Raw genomic sequence first — 27098 nt, forward strand, 5'->3', positions numbered from 1 at the left:
GGAAGAGGTGGAGAAGGGAAACAAGTGGCGGAGGGGGGTGGAGACCTGAACTCCAGTCATGTGTATGTGTGTGTTGGGCGTGAGAAGAGGAAGCAGAGTGATAATACCAGACACTGTGCACGTCAGTGTGAAAGAAGACAGGGAACAACAGGGTGACGTTTCTCAGAGGCGTGGCTAACAGGTCTCTTCTCTATTCTCGGACGCACATGTCTATATTCTTACATATTTTTCCTGTATAACGACACCTCAGGGTCCCTCCTTCTCCCACAGAACTGTATCACTGATACAGGAGGTGTACCAGTATATTTCCTGTTAGCGAGTGACCTAACATTTTGCACGTTTATTTATCTTCTGCATCATCATTGACATAATGTATTTAAATCATTTTCAGGGACCTTGTAACTGAAACAAACAAACAAACAAAAAAACATATTAATCCATGTGAGTAACTTCATTTTATGCTACCTTAACAAGGAAAACATTGTAGCCTATGTTTGGAGAAATATATTTGTTTTCCTGCTGAAAGTTAATTAAGAAGATTCATGCTACTGTCATGTGGTGAATATGATCATATTATATTCTCATCTTAAAGACTGGGAACAAGGAAACAGCTATCCTGACCTTGTCCGACCGCTCCATGAAATCCCTTTTCTTCATGTAGACAGTTTTTGTACAGATTAAACAGAAAGCATGTTGTGTGTTGGTTCAATTCTGTTTTTGTCACCTGAGAAACAAAAAATCTGGAAATTATCATTCATGCATTCATAACCAGTCGGCTAGATTAATGGAATTGGTTGCTCTCTTGTCAGCTCATCCAAAACTCTTTTTCTCTTATCTTCTTTACACTGCTTTTTCAGATTCAAAGGAGCAGGTAGGCAGATCTTGTTACTTCTAGATGGACGTGACAGAGCCAGGCTTGCAGTTTCCCTCAAGTCTTTCAACTAAAGAAAGCTAACCTTCTCCTTGACACATGAACATTAACTACATAGTTTTAGATTTTGAAAAACATTGTGTTATTGTTACTTTTTGTTATTTCCACTGTTTATGTTGAATGGACCATTCTTACTGCACTATAAGTAATAATTTGGTGTAAACTTCATAATAAGATGAACCGTTTGAGCTAATTGTCTCTTATTAAATAATTCACCATTCCATCCTCAGCACATGGAAGTATGTGGCACAGTCTGAGGAAAAAAAAGAAAAAAAAAATCGATGAAGTGGTGTTGGTGTGGTCAGAGTGGAGCTGGTTAAACACAAAAATCAATATGAAGGCTCCTGAACTCGCGGATGTCGTAATGTGTTGTCTGTCTGTTTGGTGGAATTCCCTCCCCGGCCCCGTTCAGCACTCCATGCAAGCACACAAGAAGAAGAAGCAGAGAGGAGGTTTGTATTTTGTCATGTCTGTATTTTTGTCTCATTTTCACAAAACATGTACAGGGGAAGGAAAAGCCTTTTCAATAGAACCTGAGGTATTTTTGCGTCAAGCAGCCTAAGGTATCAGGATTTTCTTTTAAAAACTCATCTAAATTCATCAGTGTTCTTAGATGCGTTGCTATTTACACAACATAATAATAATAATAATAACAATAATAATAATAATAATATTCGATAACAACAATTTTAGCAAATGGGACAGCCTGCATCATCTTTGTTACATGTCATAAATAATTCTAACAACATTTCTTAAAAATATAGGGAGGAGGGTGAGGAGAGGAGAGGAGAAGTTGCTTGAGCCTTGGGGGGAAACATAGGAATCTATCTGAACTTACTGTAGCTGCAGCAGCCAGAGTGAAAGGTCAGAGATCACCAGAGAGAAAAGCTAATCAAGATCAGGGTCAAAGGAAAAGAAATAAACACATTTTACATTATAAATAAATAACCATCTCGCACCAGGAGAGCAAAGTTTTAATTTCTTTCACCTCAACATGTGAAGATCCTCGTTTTGTTTTCTCTTTCCATTTTGTTATGCAGTTTGTAATCAAAGCTTTGGAAAATAAGAAATAAGAGCAAAAATAAAAGAAAGAGAAAGAGAGAGAGAGAGAGCGAGGGAGCTTTACGGACATGCATTGTGCTGATGTACCAGCAGCTGTGTGCCCTGTGCTGGGCTTGGCTCACTGAAAGATCCCCTGAGAATGAACAAAAGGGTGTGTGTCGGGCCTTTACATGTGTGAAAATATGTGTAAGTGCCTACAGTATAGGGTGTTTGTATATATATTTATATGTGTGTATGTATGTGTGTGTGTGTGTGTGTGTGTGTATTGGTTTCAGCTTTGGTGGGATGCGTTATGACGTTGAACTGGTGCTGGCTCGGAGAGGACTCGCTGTGCAAGTCTATATGTTATAAACTCGTGAAAGAGCGTGCGTCTGTTTGCATATAGTTGTCGTTGTTATGCATGCCCTCTGGAAACTGGCAGGAAATGTTTTAATGTATACGAGTGATCAGAGTGTGTGTGTGTGTGTGTGTGTGTGGCTACTTTGTCTACCTCAGTCAAACAAATCTTTTAGTTAATGCTTGATCCCTCAACTGTGATAAAAACCCTGAATACAGGCTGCAGATGATCCAAAAGAAGAGATCCTGTCCTTATAGATCTCACTAGTGGGATATTTGTATCATCCTACAAATACAAAACAGGGGCTTTACATTTGTACTAAGAAAACTCAAAACTCGGCTTACGGAGTATCTTGTTGCAGGGGTGTGAGGGGTAACTGAACTTAAGTTATCATAAAGCAGAAAAGTGCATTTCAAAGTCATACATCACTCTCCCCAAAGAAGGAACAGCACATATTGCTTGCTTGATTTTGTTGAATGTGTGTATTTGTTTGTGTGTGTTCATAAATACCATACAGCAAATAATAATAATAATAATAATAATTCAACAAAAGAAAAAAAAAGAAATAAATCCACAAAACATTATATTATTTCTCATTACCAGAATGAACCAATACAATAAATTAAAACTATAACTGAACAAAAAAGTCATTAGAAGTCCATTAAAATTGCTATATATATTCATATTGTATATATAGTATTTGTCTGTCTGTAGTCAGCCTTTCTGGTGCATGCTCAGTGGTGACCATAGGTGGAGCAGTGGGGGTTTATAAAGGAGATGAGGGGCCGTTTAAAGCGAACCCTCGCCACCATCCCGAAACCTCAGTCCCATCACGCTGTTAACACTGGAAACAAGGGAGCCAAAGTCAGGAAAGACACACTGTGCTTTAGGGGGTGGGGGGCACTCCCGTCTCTTAAGAGTCTTCAACTCAAAGTCTTTTCAGCAACAAAGTGCTGAGGATCCTTCATAGTTTGGATACAGTACCGCCATTAGATTAAGTCCTTGGGATCTCTCTGCCTTGTGCTGTGGTGATGTGAGGAGACGGTGCTGTTATGTAGTCTGTTATTGTTGTTGATGTTGTTATGCAGAGTCTGTAGCAGGCAGAGCCATTGGGACGGAGGGGTGGGGGGGGGTGGGGAGCGGCGGACATAGCCGTGCGAGGTTCTGAGGCTTTCTGACAACGGGGTGAAGCTTTGGGAGGAAAACACAGGGCTTGGTTCAAATCACGAGCTATACACCCACTGAAGCACACTACATTTGACCGCAGGCAAGCAGTTTGTGTCCGAACTCTGTCAAAATAGGGATATTCTATATAGTAAGGATGCAACATGACACTTGCCCTGGGTCATTTTATTTTTATCTGTGACAGAGCTCAGAAAAATTAAGAATTTCAGTACCTACAGTCGCCCCCTATACCCTCCTCTCCCCCAGACTTTTCTTCAGATTTGTATGAGAGTTCAGGATGGTTCTGGTCTGCTAAGCACCACATCACAGGCTCCATCTGTCCAAGTGTGAATGCTAGCTCACTTGCTAACCTTTTCACACTAACTCTTGTCCTTCTCTCAGTTGGAGTCTTTAACACTATCTGTGAGGGGAGCACAAACAAAAAAACATCTTCTGCTCTCCGTCATATGTCCTCTTCTTGTACTCCCTCTAACCAGGTCCATTTGTGCCCCCATGGGACAGCTCTGATCATGTCCATTATCTGTCAGGATACCTCGATGATCTCCATGCTACCAGAGAAGCTCGACTGCTTCCCGATTTTCCCCAGCTCTTCTCGGGACCGTGTCTCGGAGATGCCCTCCTCGAACTCCATCTGACAGCTGCGCCGCTTGAACTGTTTCTCTGACGCAGGCCCGCTGTTGTTCGCACTGTTGGACATGGTCACTGCGGATGACGACGACATCGAGTCCCGGTGGTCTCTCTGTGTCTGTGGTGCTGAGGGCTTCTCCCTCTGGGATTTGTCTCGTAACCGCACACCTTCGCTGCACCCAAACGCCACGTATGCCGAGCTGCTCCCGAACCTCACTGTCGACTCCTCTCCCCCTCCGACCCCTCCTCCTCCCAGCTCCATCTCTACCTTGCCACCCTCCTCTGCCCCGAAGTGCCAGGGGGCATCTGTGGTGGGGGTGACGGGAGTGACAGGAGTGGTGGCCTGGACAGTGTCTCTGTGTTTGGTCCACATGGCCCCAGAGCCCATGTTGGGCAGGGAGGGTAGTGACAAGAGCAGGGAGCCCTTTAGGTTCTCGTCCAGGCTGGGGCTCTTGTCCAGCGACAAGCTAAGGGACTGTGGAGGTTGGTGTGGTTGGGAGTGGATTGGGGAACTACTGGAGCAGTGTTTGGGTTTTCTCCTGGGTCTGGATGAGGAAGAACCAGACCGATGGACTCCTTCAGTTCCTCCAAGCCCCAAACCTCCAATGCTACCGCCGCTGCCTGGTGAGGGGAACGGTGAATCAGAAGAGCTGGGGCTGTCTAGGACGGGAGACTGGGAGCAGACACCATTGGAGGTGCCCGTTCCTGGGCTGTCAAGCTTGCACAGCTTGGGGACGTCTTCAGAATGTGTGGGTGCCAGGCTGGGACTATTAGGTGAGTATACAGACTTAATGTCCAGGGAGAAGGAGCGTTTAAGCCGGTTAGTGTCCATGATCCTCTCTGCAGAGAGGTGTAGGCCATTGAAGCCTTGCTGGAGGGAGGTGGGTGACGGCAGCTTGGGTTCTGGTGGGATGTGTGGCTCTCCCCCAGATGAGTCGTAGTTGCTGAGGTGACCGTTCATCTCGAAACCTGTTTTGACTCCATTCATCTCTGAGCTTTGTTTAGTGTTGTTTTCAGAGATCTTGTCATCAGAAGTTGATGTTAAAGCTTGCAGTAATCGCAGGCCCTTCTCGAATTCCAGAAGCTGACCAAGGAAGTTGAAGTTTGGGGATATGGACGGTCGTCGGTCCTTTACAAACCTGGAAGGAGGAAGACAATTGGAAAATATTAGTCACAGGAAAACAGTTTTAACAAGGCCACTCTTGCAAACAGTTTGAGTACTATCTGTCGCTAAGGCGTAGGGTGAGAAGAAGAAGGAGTTTATGCACAATACATAATCATGTGCCAGTGTTGTCCAGGCGAGGCAAAGTAAAGCCTTTTGTATGTACTCTGTTACCTGGCAGCCATCTACCAATTTCATTTCTCACGAGTGGAGGGGGGGTGGGTGGGAAAATCGTCTAGCATTACATTCAACAGTGAGTTGCCTTTTTACTTGGGCTGACACCTTAGCTCAGCTGGTGGTGGGTGGGAGGAGCAAACGTACCTGTAGGCATCATCTGATGACAAGCCCATTGTCTTCATGATGTATGCAATGGCGATGGTTGCTGAACGCGAGATTCCAGCCAGGCAGTGCACAATGACTCTGCAGTTTGACACCTTAGCTTTGTCTGTTGGGGGGGAAACAAACAGGTATGAATACACATCCTCAGCGCAGAGTCTCGAGACAATCAGCGTCTATTGAAAGAAAACTGACATTTCCTGGAAGAGTACGAGGGGGGGGGGGGGGGGGGGGGGGGGGGGGGGGGGTCATCTGAACGGATTTGTTATACCTGATGCTATTGTTACCTTAGCTGCACGTGAATGTTTATTAACTCTGACAATGTACGGACACGTTGTATTGAATATCATGGCATTCTTCAACACCTAACTTGAGATGAATTCACTTCCTTATAGAGACAGTTCCCTCAGTGGCTATTGAGCTTTTTATTGTTGATCCCAACACGTTATCCTTTTATTAGATTTTCTTACCTATGAATTCGTTAGTTTTGTCGAGCCAGGGAAGCAGTTTCTCGCAGTAGTTGTCGTTTACTGGGATACGCATAAAGTGGCTCTCGCTGATAAAGTCTGGCTTGGGACAGGTGTTGCTAGCATTCAGCACATAGGTGATACCATTCTGTGCCATCAGATCCTGTAGAGAGAGAGAGAGAGAGATAAAATTAGTTCAAGGCCATGTTTTTGTTGCCGGGTGACAATAACAAGGATGTTATCTTTCAATGACAGTTATAAAACGAGTACAAAGAAAATTCTACCTTGTTGAGGACGTCCTTCTGTGAACCCAGGTAGAGGTGTGGCAGGATGCGAGTGGGCCCTACATTAGCCACAGGCAAGCAGGGCTGGGACAAGCTCATAGGTAGGGCAGTGGCAGGTTTCCCTTCACACAGGCCGGGGAAACAGGAGGAGAATGCAGCAAAACCTCCTGCAGAGAAAGAAGCAGAGGACTGGTTAGATACGCTAATGGTTTTCCACATGGAAGTCAAACAACACACTGGGAACTCTGCAAAGAACTGATCAAGAACATTACACCACCATCAGCAGAGCAGACCGACGCTCTGTAGTCTTTCAGAAGTGAATCTGGGCTACAACGTCTGGGGCTTGCTTAGTGCAACAGGAGCAAAAAAAAAAAAAAAGAGGCTCTCTGTGCTTCTGTGTGCAAGTTAGGTTAACTGCTGGGCGGTCAGGAATGTGTGTATCTGGCCCTTTAAGAGGCAGGCGGCTCCACTTTTGGCATATGTGTATATGTGTGTGTATGTGTGTGTGTGTGGCTCTGTTTCCTGCATGAGCTCATGTCCTGTAGCAGTGCATTGCGTCAGGCTCAGGGAATGAAAGAGGCCACAGGTGCAGGGCCAGGACAGAGGCCCAGTAACATCCCCCTGACAACACACACACACACACACACACACACGCACACACGGTCATACACATGCACACACATATTAACAAGGTCTGAAGACATGATCACATAATCTTGCAGTCAATGTAAGCTCAATATTCACTCTCACTGTCACACACACACCACATGAGCACTGCTTGCCCACACTTCTGCACATACGCACAAATACCCACACTCATCATTACTCTGCAGTACAGCGGTTGTATAACTACAGGGTGGAGGCCAACAAGAGGAGGTGGGGGTGAGGTGTATGTGTGTGTGTGTTGGAGTGGGTAATGACCTCGCTGTGAGGAGTGTGTGTATAAGGGAGGAGAGTACTTCAAGTAAACCGTGAGCCCCAGAAAGGAGATTAGAACCTAATCTAGGTTCAGCCCTGCCTATATAACCCAATCTAGGACACAACACACACACACACACACACACAACACACACACATGGTCACAGAGTGAGAGTGAGTGAGACATGACATCACTGCTCTAAAGTAGCACACACAGCACAGTGCAGGCAGGACACTGCCTTCCGTTGTAACACACACCCAGCTGCACTACTCATGTAGCAGCGGCTACACACACACACACACACACACACACACACACACACACACACGCATGTCAGCAGCATGGCAAGGACTGTGTACTCTCCCAACAGAGATCTAAAAAAGCTGCAACATAAAGTTATGCAAACACTCAGACAATAGCAGCTTTGGTATTTGGTGCGATTTCACAACACCACAGCTTCAGAGGACCCGGTGCACCCTCATGACCAAATGCTATTCTGGGCACACTGTCCCTTTAAGAGCAGCACGAAGAAGGGTTGTCTGTTTCCAGCTATTAATGGCAACCGGTGGAGCAATGACATCAGTGCTCCACGTGGGGGGGTGGAGTGGAGGGATGGGGTTGGATGGACTGATGCAGAAACAACGATCAGATAACATGCGAGATAGAGGAAGGAAAGCTTAATGCAAAGGAGGAGAGGCTGGGAGAGGGATGTGTCTATGATCTAACCCTCTTGGCCTCTTTAGACTAGACTAAACAGCCATTTGTAGTTCACAGTTTGGCTTTAGACTGTGCTGGCACTGTACAATTTCCACCAGAGCCTGAGCCTCTTTCTAGTGATCCTATGGGCGGTGCTACAGTGTCGCTAATTGATAAAACAGAGGGAGGAAGGGTAGTTCTTTGAAGGGTTTCTTCCTGGTTTCTCTTTTTCCCAAGCTGCTGGTGTGGAGCCTGTGCACACACACACACGCACACACACACACAAGAAAATAAATGGTGCTACATATATAGCCCACACCTCAGGCTGTATACTGTATCCGTGTGAGGAAGAGGCATGTTCCTGGAGACAGTTAAATCAACAGGAAAAAGCCTGACATCACACAGCAACCATTTCCTTTTCAGTGCGAGGACATTGTTAGAGAGTTGTTAGAAGGACAGAGGGCAGGACGTTCCACAGAGACGGTGTTTGTGCGCTTAACACCGAAGAGAAAGTGTGTTTGTGTTTATGAACGGAAGTGAACGCATGAATGAAAACGCTCCTTCAAAAATATTTTATCAGTTTAATCACGAGTGTGTCTGGATTAATGATTACAGCCGAGATTACTGTAGCTGACGTCACCTCGCGTTTAAAAGAAACATCAAAACGGCAGGAAGAGTGGTGAGCCAGAGTGAGTAAGGGGTTACTGGCATAAAGGGAGACTGAAGTCAGAGATAAGCGATCAGGACTGAGTGTGCCTGCCTGCTTTTTAAGGGCTATTACATTACAGTGACATTACGTCAGCACAATTACAAACACCTTCCTTGTAGTCAAAGCTTTACATGGCTGCTGCTAATGGATGTTAGTTGCACAGGAGATAGCGTGTTATTGTCACCTCGTCACCTGACCCCACTCTACTTAAGGTTACCATGACTACAAGGAAGGGCAAGTGATGTTGATGACAGTTGGCTCATCGTGTCCCCGAGTGCTGTCAAGATGGAATAAAGCTTTGGGCCGTCCAAAGGGCGCATGAACACACACTGACATACACACACACACACGAGCACCAAATAACCCAAAGAGACATGGCCTCACATTCTCCAAAAGACAACGATGACACATCCGTCCTTTCCAATCTAAGCACACAAGGCGCACACAAGGCGCACACATAAACACACTGTACACTCACACTGAGGTCACTGAAAATACCCCGTGACACACACCAGGCCAGCTGTCCATGAAGATGACATCAGAAAGTCAACTGGGAGAGATGAGTTCACCTTCGGCGCAGCATGATAATCAGCGGAGACTAACACGCTGTTACATTAAACTCACAAGATAAACTCCAGTGTGTATGAAGGGCTGCTTTCATGCCTGCCTCGGGCTGTAACGTAGCCTACAGTTTAATTTGAATATGAAACAGAAAAACTTCTCTGTTCAGATGATATCATGTCACAAAAATACTCTTCAATCTTATTATTTCTGCGTGACTAAGATCATCTTTTGTATGGTACTATGTCATGTGTCTTTAACTTTGGGAAAATGCACAGGATGTGACTAACCCAATTTTGAACACATGCAATGAAAAAAAAAGAGAAAGAAAATGTTTGAGTAGAAAGAAAACACACAACCGGGAAAGAGGGCACTGTGTCGCCATCAGCAACGCTAGCCAGCAGTGACTTCCTTTTTCCGTTTTCCTCTGCCCACTTCATCACTTATGCAACTGCTTATTTTCCTCTCTTGCCCTGTCAGAGCCGAGCACTCAGGCCTCCTTTGTTCGCTGGTAGCGAGCGGTGATCCCCCTCCTGATGAAAAGTGTGTGTGTGTGTGTGTGTGTGTGTGTGTGTGTGTGTTTAGCAGAGGATATTTGGATCAAATTCTGGCTTTTTGGGGCCATCCTGCTGCGTGAATCGATGCGGTAAGCTGAAAGATGATGAATGGCGGTGGAATCCCGGAGATATTGACCGGATGAACAGAGACACACAACACCTGCCTGGCTGTTATGGTTAATGGGAGCTCTGCTGTTACATCACTGCTGCTGGTACAATTGACTGCTTCGTCAATACGAGCTCACCCCCTCCACCCCCTCGCCTCTGTGTGTGTTTCAGTCTCTTCAGTTGCTTTCAGTTGCCCTCTTTAACTCGTCTGTTAATGGAACACACACACACACACACACACACGCACACACACAACCCTCTACAGCCTGGGGGCATTGATCTGCCTGAATGAGTACCCCGCACCCCTCCATCCCTCCCACCATCGCTCTCTTATGTGGTTCATATCGGGGGAGACATGACGCCATCCTCTGTGCCCCTCCAGCTGTCCCCTCCACTATGAGGGGACATTAGCATCTCAATGTGACCCCCCTTCCCTCCCCACCATCCCTCACCCTCCCAACATGACATCATTGCACACATGTCCCACTCAGCTTCCACAAAGGCAACGCTGCAGCCTGAAGAAGCTATGGAGTCTGTGTGTGTGTGTGTGTGTGTGTGTGTGTGTGTGTGTGTTTTAGGGGGGGTACAGTGGGCCACGTCTGTCAGAAATGTGTAGATTGACAGACTATAGATGAGCTAGTGGGATGAGGTCATCGCTTCTTACATGGGGCGTCAGGTTGATGACGGGAATGACTGTCTGATTAACATGTCATCCTGGCTGATGGTTAAACTGTTTATTGTTCCTCTATCTTAGTGAGCAGATAGCAGGAGCATGTCACTTTGATCAACTGCTGTTTCAGCAGCACCGTGTTATTGCAATACAGGACTATAAACCCTCCTGTGATTTCGCCTGCATTCACAAGTCTATTTCCACAGAGGCAGGTCGATGCGCCTCAAAATAACCTGTGACAGACACAATCCTATTTTCACCTGCTGATGGCAAACGTGTGATTTTCTTTCGCTAGCTTTGTTTGAGCTGATGGGTTTGACACTTCCAGCAGCGACACGTACAGGACGTGCACACATGCACGCACACACACAAAGAAAACACACACCTACTGTAACAGTGTGAAGCGAGGCAGGTGTGGAGGGCTGCTGTGCTAACTGCTTTGAACCAGCTCTCTGATATGCACTAATATGCATACAGCGTCGACATTTGCATACAAACTTTACACTCCTATTCTCATACATTTATGACCCAAAGGATCCTACAATGAATTATGAATAGATATTTTGTGCAATATCCACAATAAGTGTGCTTGTATATAAAGAGGACTTTTCCACAGCACCATAACTCTGCATTGCCTCATTGCTCTGTGTGAAAGGTGTTATGTTAAACACCTGCAGTGCACACTGCACACATATTGATAACATAATCTCCACAAGACACCATTCTGCAGAGAGAGAGAGGGCGAGCAGGAGCGAGAGAAAAGCCAAGAGCAGACGAGTAGAAAGAGAGAGAGAAAGAGCCTTTGTGATAGTTTTACATCTCAATGACCACAGGCTGAGAGAGCATGAGCACTATGTCATACCGTGGGTCACGGCTCTCATTCTTCCTCCCCCGACCCCTTTTTCTCTCCCCTCTCTTTCCTCTTCATCGCTTCTCGTCTTCATAATGTCATCCTCTTAATCCTACTTCTTCCTATTCTCCATCTCTAAACACATTAACTGTGCAAACAAAAAAAGGTGGGAAAACAATTAGTGGGTCCCTGTGATTTATTCCTTTAGCCTGCTGTAGCAGTAAATCTAACTATTGATCCAGTACAAGTCCTTAAAATGCAATTCACATCTATCTTTCGTTTGCAGCATGCCTGGACTGGGATACCTCAATACCTGAGAGCCCACTGTGTCTTTGTACTCATCGGCACTGCACAAACCATTATCAGTGGGTTAAGATATCTTAAACCAAGCAAAATCTACAACATCCCCTGTCTTTATATTACATTAAATCATACATCATTCTTTATGTATTCACTATGTAGGGTAGCCCAGTAACCTCTGTACACAAAGGCCCACATCCTACAACATGTTACTTGCCAGAAAGGGATGTTCTGACAGAGAAACACACACACACACACACATACATACAGATATTGTCTCCTGCTCTGAATCCAGGTGGATACACACCTCGTAGCTCTCTCCCCTCCTTCATTCGGCGGACCCTGATCTTCAGCCTCATGTCTGTGTCCTGCAGGTCCGGCCAAAAACAGTCCTCCGCTGGGGCAATTACCACATCCAGAGGCATCCCCCAGAACACGCTCTGTCTCACGCACACACACACACACACACACAGATGGAAATGTTCTGATGCTCCTTCCTTCAGGGATGGAGCACCCGCCGCACAAAAAAATGTCTGAACAAACAAACAGAAGTGGTCTTCCTCGGGAGGCTGATTAAAGTGAGTCCACAGTCTGTGATTGTAAAAATCCAAAGTAGACAAAACTCCTCAAGTCAAGTCAGCTGTTCCAGTGTCCAGGCGGTGACCCTCAGAGAACAGAACCAGTACCACGTAAACTAGTCCAAAATGTCTGTGGACACACTCCTCAAGTCCACCTATGGCACAAATCCAATGCAATGACCACAAAAATTCCTAAAATGCTCCTGCGTCAATATTTAGCAATTCTGTGGTTTTGTGAAGAACGGTCGCCCACACGGAGAGCAAGAGGAAAAACAAAAGTGAGTACTCTGTAATGCCTGTACGTATAAACCAGCTGTAATCTGTCTGCAGCTGGTTTACAGAGCGTCTGTGTGTCTCTCTGAGCGCTCTCTCTGTCTCTGTGAGTCCACAGCCAGAAGAGCAGCCCACTATTGTTGTGCTGCTCCACTCTCCCCGTTTCTCATTCGCTCAGTCGCTGGATTACACTCCTCCCTCTCACTCCCTCCTCCCCTCTCTCTCTCTCTCTCTCTCTCTGCAAAGAGGATGACGGAGCCGCACTCTCTCCTCGAGCTCTGGGGGTAAATGAGCTCACTTGCCGTGAGCTCAGACTCTTCCCTCCCTCCCTCCTCTGCTACCTCCCTTTGCACCCTCCCTCTCTTGTGGAGCCAGCGCTCCGTCATAGCTAATGTCTAAGGCATGTAACCACATTCCTTACTCACCCAACAAATACGCGGCCACCTCAGGGGCCTAGCTGTGGAGGAGGCCTCTATCAGAGAAGGATGGAGGCTAAGACACAGCTATATAGATTTATACACGCTACTGCAAGACTGAACAGTTTGTGTTGTTGATTACAGGGAAGAGAGGGACATGCTTGACTTGTAAAAAGAGACTTGTGTTGCATGTGTGCATGATAGTGCAGCTTTTTAATGTGAGCAATGTTTGCTGAGGGGTTTGTGAACTTGACGGTTATAATAAAAGAAATTTAAAAAAACAAGATGCATATTTCTGCACCTTTAATAAAGCTATACAGCCCATCATCAGTGAGCAAAAGCTGAAGAGCTACATTAGGTTGATTGCCTTAAATGTACTGTATCTGCATAGTGCAGGGGGGGATTAAGACTGTGTCAGTGTGTTGAAAGCTGATTTGTCTCCCAAGGTGAGGGAATGTGTGTGACTTCACCGTGTTTCCTGCGCTGGTTCTTGTCTAACGCGCCTGTGTTTGGACACCGCGTTCTCGTGTTTGAGGATGAAACAGTAGAGAGGAGAGGAGAGGAGAGAGTGAAGCTGTAGAGAAGGCAGGAGAAGAAAAAAAGAAAATAAATTACAGCAGACAAAAGAGGAAGGGACAACTAGAGGTGATGAGAAGACCAAACAAGCTTGTGGTCGGCAGCCATCATCCATTTGACAGGCCACAGACTCCTGGTACTTTACTATGGAATGACAAACATGTAGGCCACAAGTCCAGCTATGGAAACAAAGCAGCAGAGGACTTAACATAACCGCTGGAGGAGACTGAATGTTAACTAATTATTACATTGGTACAAAATGATTAATCAGTCTTACACGACTGTTCCTTTTGTCTGCCATTTATGTCCGTTAATTAGGAGCACATATTCCAGCAGCTTCCCTGTGTAGGCCAGTCAAATGTCCTGTCTGTCCAGTCTCAGGCTGATGCATCATGGTACACTGATTACATTCAAACCAGGTCAGAACTTCAAGTACATTAAGTCATTGCCACAGTCAGCCCAGCTCCAAAGAAAGGCAAATAAGCTTATACAAGCTGTCTAGTTAGGGGGCCAGCTGCATGCTGACTGACTGACCTCATCTCATCACTGTAGACCCCTGAATGATCACACACGGGTGAGAACAGCCTTACGTCACCCTCCGCTCAACTGCGGGTCACTGAGAGAGGCAGCGGGAGAGGAAATAGGTCACTTGGTGATGATGAGCTTTGTGAAAAATGCTGGTTTTGGGAGGTACCAAGAAAAAACACAGATTGACAAATCACACACACACACACACACACACACACACCACGCTGCCATACTTATGATAAACACACACTTTTTTACTCATTTGCAGCTGGTTGGAGCACTCCACAGTGGTCAACTGGGGTCACTACACTTCAAACACACCGATCGTCACCCCGGTTTGAATCCACACCTCGGTTTGGTTGTTCTGTCAGTGTGGCTCGAAGCCATTAAAGCGGCTTTGAAACAGACGACTTCCTCCGACACCTGCAAACCCGCAGCGATGGAAGCCAGCAGCAACAAAACAAAGTAGCCGCTGATGTTTTAATGCCCAAACTTATTTGAGTTCCTAAAGCAAACACCATGCGCTTACTCTCTTTATACCCCCTCTCCTCCTCCTCTAGTCCTCAGCAGGGTAACAAGGCTCAGAATAGTAGGTGTGTTAATTAGAGGATTACAGCCAAGACGCTATAAATGACAGCAAGGCCTTTTTTATTGACTGCACATGTGTGCCCCTGCTGCGACAGAAATAGGTAGCACGGTCACTCCAGACAACCCCCTCCTCTGACATCTCTTAGATTTAGAGCGTGCTTTTATGGTAGAGGGCTTGTTACTGGGACAACGCGCAGTTTATACACACACATACACACATAGAGACGAGCCAAAACAGACAGTGGAGATGAGTATGAGATAGCAATGTAAGACAGAAAGAGAGAAGGTGTGTAAAGGCCAAAGGGGCCTTGGAGACCAGATCAACATGGCACCACTCCTCTGCACTGGAAGCCACTAGGTGTCCTCCAAACAGTAATAGAGAATCGCTAATGTACAAGGGTGTTAAAGGTCCAGTGTGTAAGATTTTTATGTGGATTTATTGGCAGAATACTGCGGAAATGGAATATATAATCTATAAATATGTTTTCATTTGTGTTTAATCACCAGAATATAAGAACCGTTATGTTTTTGTTAGCTCAGAACGAGCCTTTTATATCCACAGAGGGAGCAGGTCCCTTTCTATATTGTCCCATGTTGCACTGTGTTTCTACAGTAGCCCAGCCCTTTGTGTTTTTACTTATACACTTGGAAGAGGTGAGCAGTATTCAGTGGACGTTCAAGACTGTTAAATGGTAGATTAACATATGAGAGATTTGATCTGGATTGATATTGTGAATGCAAATAAGTGCTGAAGTAAGCTCTGTAAACTGACTGGGACCTGGAAGCTGCTTGATAGCTATCGTCTTTAATCTAAATACTTTCACACTAACTGCAGTTATTATTTTTGCAACATTACACATACATTTGTACACTATTACCTTAACTATTACTAACTACTAACTATTCATTTTTGTGGAATTTACTTTTGAAGGATATACATGGAGGTGAAACACTTGTGGTTTTTAATCCACAGTTTCTAGGAAACCAATCTTAATTTTCACCAATCATGTCAGTCTAAAAATCAGTTTGAAACCTCCATGCAAGCTTGTACGAACATCATGATATAAATTAATTATTTTTCACTTAATATGTTTCGTCAGAGCCCGTACCCCCGTCCCTCCGCAGTGAGACAGGCAGCGACAGGAGTGTCATCCTACACCACAGATCATCTGTCAGGATATCACGGGAAAGAGAGACGTCATTCTCCGGATAGGGCAGGTTAGGGTGATGAAGACTGTTAGTTAATGTGTGTGTGAGTTCATCTGTGTGTGTGTGTGTGTGCGCGCACACAACCGTGTGTTACACCCGTGCGTGAAGAGGATGAGCGTAGCAAGGTGAGAGGAAGACAGTGAGGACATTGCTGCAAGGGTTAGGGACAGGGTCGACAGTTATTTGCACCAATATGTGTAAACACAAGCATATGTGCCCGTGCACAAGTGTGTGTGTGTGCGTGTGTGTGTGCGCGCGTGCGTATGTGTGTGTGTATATCTGTATGTGCATGTGTGTGCGTGTTGATAGTGCTGGTTGTCAGGGGATCAGTAACAAGGCTGCTCTTGCAGTGATGTAATGCCTACAGGAGAACACAGCTGCCATGCCTGGGGGGTGAGGTAGTCACCAGGGGAGGGAGAGGGGAGGATGGATGAACGGATGGAGCAATTGAGGGTGGGGGAGGTGTTGGAGGAGGGGGATATTAGGTATCTGGGGGTGCTGGGTGTAATCAGGGGGTGTTTGAATCTTTAGGGAGATGGTGGCAGAAATGATGTGATCATATCACAAAGGGACATTGGTGCAGTGGGGTGTGCATGTGTTATGGGCACGGTTTCCATGCCTCAGTACTTTTTGAGTGCTCACTGAAATGTTTGTAGGACGTTTAATTAATCAAATAATAACATTTTTCTTTGATTAGATACAAATATCTTTATTTACCATTGATGCATGAGCTGTTTGGCATATTTTTTTATTTAAAAAAGGCGTCAAAAGACTACATATTCCTGAAACAAAGGAAACTATTTTGGTCTCAGGACTGAAACTTGTATTACACCGATCTATTTTCAGACGGACGACGGAAGCTGATAGCATCAAAGAAAGGCCGACGAGGTGAAATCGAGGAAGAAACCAGAGAAAGATGGAGGGAGGCGCTCTTTAGATGTAAAGAGCAGCCAGGAGGAGAGATGTGAGATTAAGGAAGCACTGGTGCACTACTTGGTCGTGTGCTCACGCATGAGGTAGTTTCATCTCTATCTGTGCAGCCTGGAGGGAGGCCTGCCCGCATCAGTCATGCAGCAGACCCCCTGCCCTCCAAACAACTTAACCCCCTGGAGGAGCTCAGCACCCGGGGCTACTGCACCAGTAAATCTATCGCACTGGCACACACACATAATATACACTCAGGCAAACACATATACATAAGACACACACACAAAAGGAGAGACGAGCTATCAAACACACCAAGGGGGGCTTTCAGGACCAGACGGGCCCTCATAAACCAGATGAACTACTTAAAAATCCCAGTTGGAGATGTTCAGCGGTGTTTGTGTGTGTGTGTGTGTGTGTGTGTGTGTGTGTGTGTGTGTGGAGAAAAAGGGGGTGCTGTTAAGCCTCAACGTGAAATGACACCGCAGGCATGCGCCTACAGTATGTTTGCATGCATATAAAGCCTGTGCATTCACTCTGTGTAAAAGTGTGAGAACGCAAAGTGAATATTCATTTTAGCCGAGAGTGAGACGGATCACAGCTGTTTTTTTGGAGGTTGTGTATAGATGCATATGTGTGTGCGTCAGGGTGACAATAAACGCTCAATATGTGTGGAGGCCATGCACATCAGTCTTTAGGAATGAAAAGATAAAAAATGTGTGTGCACACACTCTCATTTGATTTCCCCAGAGTTTTTCTACCCAGGTTCACTTGAGCATAACGGATTGTTATTTCATTCTAAATGCTAATAGCCTCAGCTGGGATGCACAGGGTTTCCTCGCAGTGCTCCAAGGTAATAATGCGCCGAAAACACACCTCATCCTTCTCTCGCTCTCGCCGTCTCTCGCATGTTGGGCTGTCTGACACACAGACACACACGTGTAATGATGGCGCTGCTCCGACAGAGAGGAGCTGACAGCGGATCAGTTTGTTTTTAATGAGCTTGTACCACCGCTACATGCAGACTGACAGGCAGGTCTCAGATCAGTTCAGTATTAATTAGCTCCTATCAGCGCAGCAGGCAGGCTGACAGACACACTGTCCTGACACCAGTGCTGGAAGCCAAGCCATCTGGTCCTCTATTGGTTACACACACACAATCACACACACACACACACACTCTCAAGTGTCTAGCAGTGTCTTGTCTACCTTTCTCACAATTAGCTCAGACTGTAACCAGGGTGTTTCTCTGTGTCTGTCTGTGCCTGTCGCTGAATAATATGATCAGTTTCCCTCAATATTCTTTTACACAACAACTCCTATTATCTCATCAGCACATGCAACATGACTCATGGCATAATGAAAGGTGAGAAATGTGTAAATAGTGTGTGTTTTTCCACTGACCTCAAAAGTAGCGCATGACAAAAGGATTATTTTCCAAACAGAAATGGAAATAAACACTCCAGCTGATGTTGGAGTGAGATAATATGTTCCTGAACACATAGTTATATGAATTCACTGAAATACTGATACCATATCAAAGTTTATGGTGCAGATTTCTGAGGGGAAAAAAAACACATGAAGCAGAAGTAAGGCGTTACACCCTGGAGACTGTATTTGAGCCTACAGGACATGGTGACAGCCATGGTCAGGGTTGGCTTTCCTGCCATTACAGAATGTGCAGATGATGTGTGTGCGTGAATGTGTCATATCCACAACGCTGCAGTGACATCACTCCACCAGCCACAGCAGAACAATAGAGAAGGAATGACGTGATGCCGCGAGAGGAACTGGGCAAGCTGTTTATGCGTGCGCCCTGCCAACGCCTTCACTGTGCCTTTAAAATTATTTTAAAAGCTGATGGTTGAGTTTAAAAAAAAAAAAAAAAATCTTATCAGCAGTTAATCAAAAGACACTGTAAAAGTACAAATAGTCAAACGCTCATAACACGCATGATGAGTTCCTTAGGCGTCTCCCTCTTCCACCCCAGGGAGTCCTGACTTACTTTATCAGAAAGAGGAAATAGTTACACAACAGAAGGGGAAGTGGCCTCTCCGTAGGCTGCCTTCATGTATGCATGTGTGTACGCATTCGTGTACCGAGTGCGTCTGTGTTTGTGCGTGAGCAGAGGGGGAAGATATCAGGAGGACCGGGAATGATCACAAACTGCTGCATTCCTCAATCCGGGGGCCTCGAGCTTGCCTGGAACTCCAAAATTAGCCTGTTACCGTGGTGACGGAAAATCTCCCGCCTTTATCAGGAAGCAGTGGCAGTCCCAGAGGTTCAGCCCAAAAGTTTGTGTGGTCACCATGTATTTACAGTAATAAGACCTCCGTTACAAGTCTGTGTACATAGCAGGAAAAGTGTTAAACCGCTGAGGATTTAAACTGCTCTGCTCTGCTACAGGCGACTAGTCTACTCCTCTGCCAGTGAGCCTGGAAAAGAAAATCCCCCTGTCTGCTTTTGGAAAATTATTAGTGAACTGCACATTAAAATAGATTTTCTCATACTGTAACACACTTCAAAAGGCTGCCAAGAAATAAAACCTCATCCACATGGATGAGGTGCAGTCTAAATCAGATTAAAACAGCCGAAAAAAAACAAACACCCATGGTAACCAATTAGATAAACAAGGAAGCAGCGCTGCGGCATGCCAGAGATAAAGAGCATCAAAGACAGCACGGTGATAAACAGGAATCCACCATTGTTCCAGGGAACGACGCTACGACAGGAGCGGCAGTGGGCAGTCCAAGCATGAATGGAATCTGGTGGATGCAATCCAGCTCTGGGTATGATAAACTTGTACAGCTTTTAAGCTACTCCTTTCCCTTCCTTTTTTTTTCTTCCTTTGGAAATTTCCACTCCACATGTGTGTCAGAGTCATCAAGATAAATGCTGCAGCGGTAAACTGATGGCGCAGCAACCAAACTACGAAGCACTTGGCCCAAATTCATGGTGAGGTTCGAGTTATGAGGTGCTGATGGGGGCGTAGCATGGAGAAAGCGGCCTGGGTTAGCACGCTGTTCAGCTTCAGCTCCTGTTGACCTGATGTGTTGACACTGCCTAGGTAACAGTTTAAACAAACTATTTTTATTCCATGCTGGATGAATACATGACAGGGGTGGGTTGGGATGTTCAAAAGCCCTGTAGATAGATTTCAAATGCTGCAGGAGCCAGAAGGTATGCACTGTGAAGGGAGTATATACACAAAGCAGCTTCAACAACTATGTTGGACGTATTTAGGGCACTGTGGTACAAGAATTTCCCCCACAGGACTTCTCCACTTCAAACTTTACTTATTGTAAAACAAGCAACCTGAATCTTGTAGGAAAAGAAACCAAAGGTTATTGTAACATATTTTTATATGTTATATTTAATTTAGGCTGGCACTTGATTGTTTTACAGATGCTCCACATTCACTTTTTTTTTTATTGTATCCTAAAACAAACTCAAGTATGAGCTTTGCAACACAATATTCACTTTTTAGGACTCACAATTAGTCTATCGTGAATATTTAGTAATTAATGTGACCTACTATACAAAAAGGTCATGTTACAATACTTTAAAAGGAAGTAACAAGACTTACTTCTCTATGCCTATGAATGGGGAATTATGATTTGAATTTGTCACTTGTTTTATGAGTTTGCAGTCATAATATTACATGTTGTTCATTAGGTATGCATCGAATATAGTAACATATCAACAGAGAAGGTAGTCGCTTTACCTTTATCCAGATCTAACCTCAAATATTGTGCGTGCAATTGTCTGAACTGACGTCTGTAGCTCTAATCTTTATCTGCAAAACTGAGATTCATGCACATCTCCTGTGCGTGCATGGGAGAGAGAAAGTCTGAATGTCTCTTTCTTTGCATGCTAGAGCATATACGTACAACTGTGTTTCACTTCTGTGTGTGTATGTGTGTGTGGCCCTACGAGCCAGCAAGGGACTCTGAGTGATGGAGGAGAAGGGGAAGAGGAGCAGGAGGCAAGCAGAGCAGTGAGATCACGTCATGGTGGAAACATTTGGCAACGGCTCACATACACACACACACACACACACACACACACACACACACACACACACACACACACACACACACACACGCTGGCCTGTTTTTGTTCTCTGGTTTTGAGGGAAAGAAGGGGAAAATGACATCAAGCTCATCATGTGAGGCCAATGAGACAGACGAGGGAGGGGGGTGAGAATACTGGCAGAAACAGAACATTGTTACATAAAACTCAGTACAGGCCTCCTCTGGGCCCTGTTACCATATTATAAGTGTGTGTGTGTGTGTATGTCTGTCCATATGTGCATGCATTTGTTTGCTTGCAGGAGTGTGTGTGAGTTCAGCATTCGCACAATACTTCATCAAGGTGTGCACCTAAAAAAAGGAGCTTGTTACATACCTGCACAGTGACCGTTGGCAGAAAAACAGAGTGTTATGTCACTGCGTAGCTCAAAGGCTTCTCAGAGTCTGTAACACTTTTCAGAGCAAGGAGGTGAGGTCATAGATATTTTTGTAGGCCATTTTCTTTGACCTTTGTGCTCCCTTGGTGCTGGCTGGGGTGGGGCTGTGTGGGTGTGTGTGTGTGTGTGTGTGTGTGTGTGTGTGTGTCCTTGTGTGTGTTTGTGTATCTACAGGCCAGGGTGAGAGCACAGAGGCCACTGGCGCCAGATGTGACGACCGCAGGAGTCTGGGCCTAAAAATAGTGCTCTGTTCTCAGCACCGTGAAACAGAAGAGAGGAGTGAGGGAGGAGGAGAAGGGAAAAGAGAGGAAGAAATAGAGGGGGAAGGTAAAGGGGCTGAAGGAGACATGGAAGGAGGGATGGAGAGGAAAGGCGAGGTCATTGAGAATAATGTGTCCAATCTCCCCGGGGAAGGTGAGCTCACCTCCTAATGGCACCACTGGCTCCTTCTCAATGAAATCATTGATCTGCTGGAGCTCCCCACGGCGTAATGGAGAGGGGTCAGATATAGGCGGAGGCAGATGGGGAGAGAATGGGGCAAGGAGGTGAAGAGAGGGCAGCTTGGGAGGTTAAGACAGGGGAGTGATAGAGAACGTGGAAGGAGGAAAGGATGGAGGAAGGTAGAACATGGACCTCAAGCACACCGCTGTGATTGATGTGCACCTCTCTGACCTGCACTGTGGCCAATCACAACAACCCGGAGGCACAGAGTGGTAAACGTCAATTGATCATGTCAACCTGATCTCCATCACACAGGCATCTACGACAATTTATGAGCCCTATCAGGACTTGAGATGGCGGTGTTTACAGTGACTACAGATGCAGGCACCACCTTTTTTGGGCCACCAAGCGAATGCACAGCAGCAAAAAGACGACACCTTCTTTTGGTTGGTTTTCTTTCTTTTGTTTGTCGGTTTCTAATTACATAAAATTAGCGATCCGTGTCACGCAGCACGCAGTTGCACTTTACAACTCTACAGGCAGGTGTGCATGCACGTGTGTGTGTGTTTGTTCTGGCAGAAGTTGTGGTGGCTTTCTCTCCTCAGGCTGGTTCAGAGGATGTGGAGACTTCCTGCTGGAATCCAGAAGGAGAAGAAGAAACCGTAAAGTGAGACTTTGAGCTCTGAGGAGGCTGACGAACACGGCACAGGTCAGCATGACGGCCGATCTCACTGAACGACCACACACACTCTGACTGACACAAACGCACATAAATGTAGCCAACTTGCTTGCACACACACACACACAGTATTACCTCATCTCCTCAATAGCTCTCCTCCTTCTGTTTTGTCTTTTTCTTTTTCTCACACGTGCACTCTCAAACATTGCCACATGCGCGTGCACGCACTACTTCATATGCACATATTCATGCAGACATGTGCACAGACGCACACAAACACACATACGCGCTGACACAAACAGACCTCCTTATGTAGCTCATTGGAATGTCTCTGTGAACGGGCTGCATTGTGAGATTTGGCCTCCCACGATTACCTCACTTCTTCAGCTTGTCTCGGATGCACATACATACACAGATGGACACACACACACACACACACACACACACACACACACACACAGAGGGGCCACCGCCCCATTGTATAAATGCACAGTAGAATGACACATAACTGAGTTGACCTTTGTACCTCTGTCTGTGCAGTCACACCCTAACCTGATCTCATCAAAGCCCCGAGCTACACAGCAGCTCCTGTGTGTGTTTTTAGTGTGTGTGAGTGAGCCAAAGAAAATGAGTGAGAGGCACCTTTCATCTCATAATACCTCTCATCAGTGTGTCATCGCCATGTCTCATCATGTATACTTGAATTGAGCTGTGCAGGTTGACGGTGTGGGAGTTAACATGCTTACCTGTAAAAACAAAACCTGTGTCCCACTTAGGTACTACGTACTAATACTTCATTATGTACTCTCATCATCATAATGTACTGTACAAGCTCAGTTATACAAGTAGATATCTGCATGTGAACACAAAATCTGTCAGAAGGGGACCAAGATTTTGGCCCTGAAAAGTGTTGTGTAGTCTAAAGTTCTAAAGAGGCATACTGCAGGGGTTGAAGTACAATCTTGGAGCAGCTATCATCTGATGATGATTTCACTTTTTATTAGCTCTTTTAAAGTTATCTGCTCTGAGATTAGCAGAAATGTGTCTTTCATTTGTATCAATTTGCTAAATGGGCTGCAGAGGAAGTCATTTTTCAGATATCTGCTGGCACTGGAAGTCCAGAAACATAAGATGAAGCCGATGGGTTCTGAGATTGAAGAAATGACATCAATCAAACTCTGGTGACTTTGGATAGCATCTTCCGATCAAACTTGACAAAGAGACATTTTCTGTTTTCTGTCTCACCACTGTCCATAAAATATTCATATCTTTTTCCCTGTTGTGAATATCTAAGAAACAAATTTAACAACAATAAGAGTACTCAAATGAAGTTAGCATGCAAGTATATTAACATTTATTTTTAGTGCGACGGCATGACAAAAACAAAACCTGGTCAGACTAGTACATAGTGTGGAATGTGACACAGTCTCACCAAGCCTGTGGACAGATGGAGTTTAAAGGTCGGAGCTACACACACTGCCTATCTGGAATATACCTTGTGGACACATCACCTTGACTGATGAACAGCTAGTTATTAGCCTTTTGTGATTAATGGATGAATCATTTAAGTCTTTAGGTGAAAGAAAATACTGAATGTCTTTAAAGACCCTGTGTGTAGAATTTAGTGGCATTTATGGTGTGTTTGCAGATTGCAACCCTCTCATTTCACCCTCTCCACATGGTGGAAGAGGACCTGTAACGTTTATAGATGTAGAAGGCAAACAGTACAAAACCCAAAGATATTCAAATTATTGCATTATTAATTATTAACAACGTAAAAACAGAGAAAATGCAGGAACCCCCACATTTGTAATTTCTTGCTGGCTGAAATGATGAATCAATTCTGAAAACTGATATGTTGAATAACTCACTGTCTTAGTCCTTGTGTTAATGATTTCTGAGGACTGTAAGTTAAGGCAGAGCTCAGATGTCATGTGCACGCTGCCATCTAAGTCTCCGCAGTGCAGAGAATCTCGACACGACCGGCACGTGGCATCACCCCTCATCTCTGTCTCATTTTCTTCTGTGGCCCTGTTCTCTTCTTTCGCTTTGACCCAGTCATGTGACGTTTTAGTAATCCAGTGAAAAAACACTGGCAGATGGCACTAGGGAAGATTAAGAGCAGTGTTGCACATCTGTAATCACCACACACACATTAGATGGATGAAATACACACCTGCAAACCTGCACCCCTGTCCCCCACACCTTAAATTTCCTCTTTCATGACATAAACAGGTTCAGGAGGTTCAAGAGGAGATTAAGGTGTGGTTTGTCAACCCCATTTATAATCTCTTTTTGCATTTGTTCTGTTTCCCTGCTGTACTGATTTCCTGTTATCAGTTCTTCAAGGTGCTTCAACAAAATGTGTGCTATGAACAAAATGCATTGTCATTTTCATCACTGCCTTCCATCATCTTGCAGCCATTATCCAACTCTCTTTTCATCTGCAGAGCATAAGTGCATATTCCACACTTTCTCTTCTCTCTCGCACTGTTTTTTTTTTTATTGTTATTCTCTTTGTATTTGTCTCTGTAACTGCTAAAACTAGAACATGAGGTTTTTAGAGGCCAACATCAAAACATTTCATCCTGGCAGGCTTACATCAGAGCCCATGTGACACATGACATGGCTACGCAGCTGGCATCGCCTAACATACCACCTTGCTACACACTAGCAGGCAGTGTTGTCTTTGGTTTGGCTGTGTGCTGCAGACTGGTGGGAAACACGCAAACTTTAGACCCACTGGGGAGGCAGCTGGCTCCAACCAAGCGATGTTCTCCTCCTTGACAAAAAAAAAAAAAAAAAAAAAAAAAAAAAAAAAAAAAACACACACACACACACACACACACACACGCAAATACACACAATCTCACACACACACACACACACACAAATCAGAACTCTGAAAAAGGCAAGACACATCAGCCTGAGCTCCAACTGGGTGAGATCATTGCTGTGGTAAAAATATGGCGTCCTCAGAGAGACATGTTTCTCACAAACACTTTCACACAGTCGATGAAGTAATAACGCAAACATGAGCACGCACACAAGCATTACCCACAAGAACACATGCGTTCACATGCACACGCACACATATACATTTTCCAACTGCTGCCACCACCGCATCCTGTGTGAATATAGATTTCAAACTAAACACAGGGTGAGAGTCATTCGCCATTCACAAAAACAATGACTCTCCTACTGGGACACAGCTTTCTCCATGACATCATCAATAGGAAGTGGTGCTTTCTATTATTGATTATTTAGTGAATGGACAGAAACCTAAGAGGAGCCACCAATTGTTTTTAGATCAATACGTTCCCAGTACAAGTGCTAGGGTTGTGTAACAAGTCATTCGAGCAGCTTATTCGCCAAATTTTTCCTGCAATCAATTCCCTGAGTTTATACAAAGTTTATGTCCTTAAAATGTAGCTCTGAAATATCAAAAACATAAAGCTACCTTATAGCTTATATTGCAAAGCTGTGCCCTAATCTCTCGTTGGCAGGCTTCTGCATAAGTAACAGTTAGGGCAGAAAATCCTCTCCCTCTCTGACAGCAAGCTCAGCAATTATTCTTTTATTCACCCTGTCCATCCCATTTATGGATTCTTTTCTTTTTATCCCTCCATGTGATCCTCCCTCCTACCCCCGTACGCTTGCATTACCCCCTCACTTGATTTGCAGCGACGTGACTGTGCGTGTGTGGTCTGCACACACAAGGCTGAAAATAAGTCGTCAGTCAGATATGAAGTCATCGCAGGAATTATTAGCATCATAAATCAGAGGTTCAGTAGAGGGGCAGGGGGAGAGGTGGGAAGGAGGAAGGTAGAGGGGGGAGGGAGGGCAGAGGAGGAAGACAAAGGGGGTGGAGTAGTTTCTGGTTTGTTTGTAGCTTGAATCTTTAAAAGTGTGGTCATTTCAACAATAGGATGTTTAAAAAAACTTTACATGCTCAAGGTGGCTGGTGTGTGAAGAGCCCAACCTGTCACAGCATGACGCCTGACCTCTATGTGTGCTCAGTACTTGTCTCCTTGCTGTAGGCTGGCATTATCACACACACACACACACACACACACACACACACACACACACACACACACACACACACACACACTTATACTAGTGCAGGCTCTAAAGCTGAGCTCACACATTCTTTGTAACACAAAGAGCTGACACCCATGATTAAAAACGTTTTCCCCATACATTTTCTAATTAGCATCATGTCATGTTAATTGAAATAATTTGAGATGAGATGAGCTGGTCAAAAGCCTTAAAAATTCCCTGGCAACCATTTCCCTTTCTTGTTTCTCACGCCAACTCTCTCATGAAAACTCTGCAGCTTCCTTTGACACACAAACCGATGCTGCAGCACTCACCCACATGTTATCCTGCACAAATGCGTGCAGGCGCAAATGCATGCGAGCATGCATTCATGTACACGCAATACCCTCTCCCAACATACATACATACATACATACTCACATAAACATCAAGTATGCACAGACACAGGCTGCTAGCTCCACTGACCCCAATAATACAACCACCCAAACAACAGCCAACGCCATTGGCTGAGTCCTTCTGGGGAATATTCTCTGCCACTGTTGTCGTGGAAACAGCAGAAAAGCAGGGACAGAAATGGAAGAAGTGTGCTTTTTTT

General features: G+C 45.1%; 1 protein-coding gene across 5 annotated transcripts in view; it reads right to left on the reverse strand.

The window, feature by feature from the left end:
- Window positions 1-1384: 1384 nt before the first annotated feature.
- The window catches only part of dusp8a (dual specificity phosphatase 8a), a 43931-nt gene continuing 18217 nt past the window's right edge, over window positions 1385-27098 (reverse strand). For 4 of the 5 annotated variants that reach the window (XM_019263088.2, XM_019263089.2, XM_010732754.3 and 1 more), the window contains exons 4-7: window positions 6392-6558; window positions 6111-6270; window positions 5626-5749; window positions 1385-5281 (exon numbers count right to left, since the gene is read on the reverse strand). In XM_019263088.2, the coding sequence (XP_019118633.1) occupies window positions 4039-5281; window positions 5626-5749; window positions 6111-6270; window positions 6392-6558 (1694 nt within the window). In that variant the 3' untranslated portion in view covers window positions 1385-4038. Of the gene's footprint in view, window positions 5282-5625; window positions 5750-6110; window positions 6271-6391; window positions 6559-12068; window positions 12900-27098 lie in introns of those variants that run through there. The other variant, XM_010732755.3, reaches the window with a different exon arrangement.

This window comes from Larimichthys crocea, chromosome XXI, assembly GCF_000972845.2.
Source record: "Larimichthys crocea isolate SSNF chromosome XXI, L_crocea_2.0, whole genome shotgun sequence".
In the NCBI taxonomy this organism is placed as follows: Eukaryota; Metazoa; Chordata; class Actinopteri; family Sciaenidae; genus Larimichthys; species Larimichthys crocea.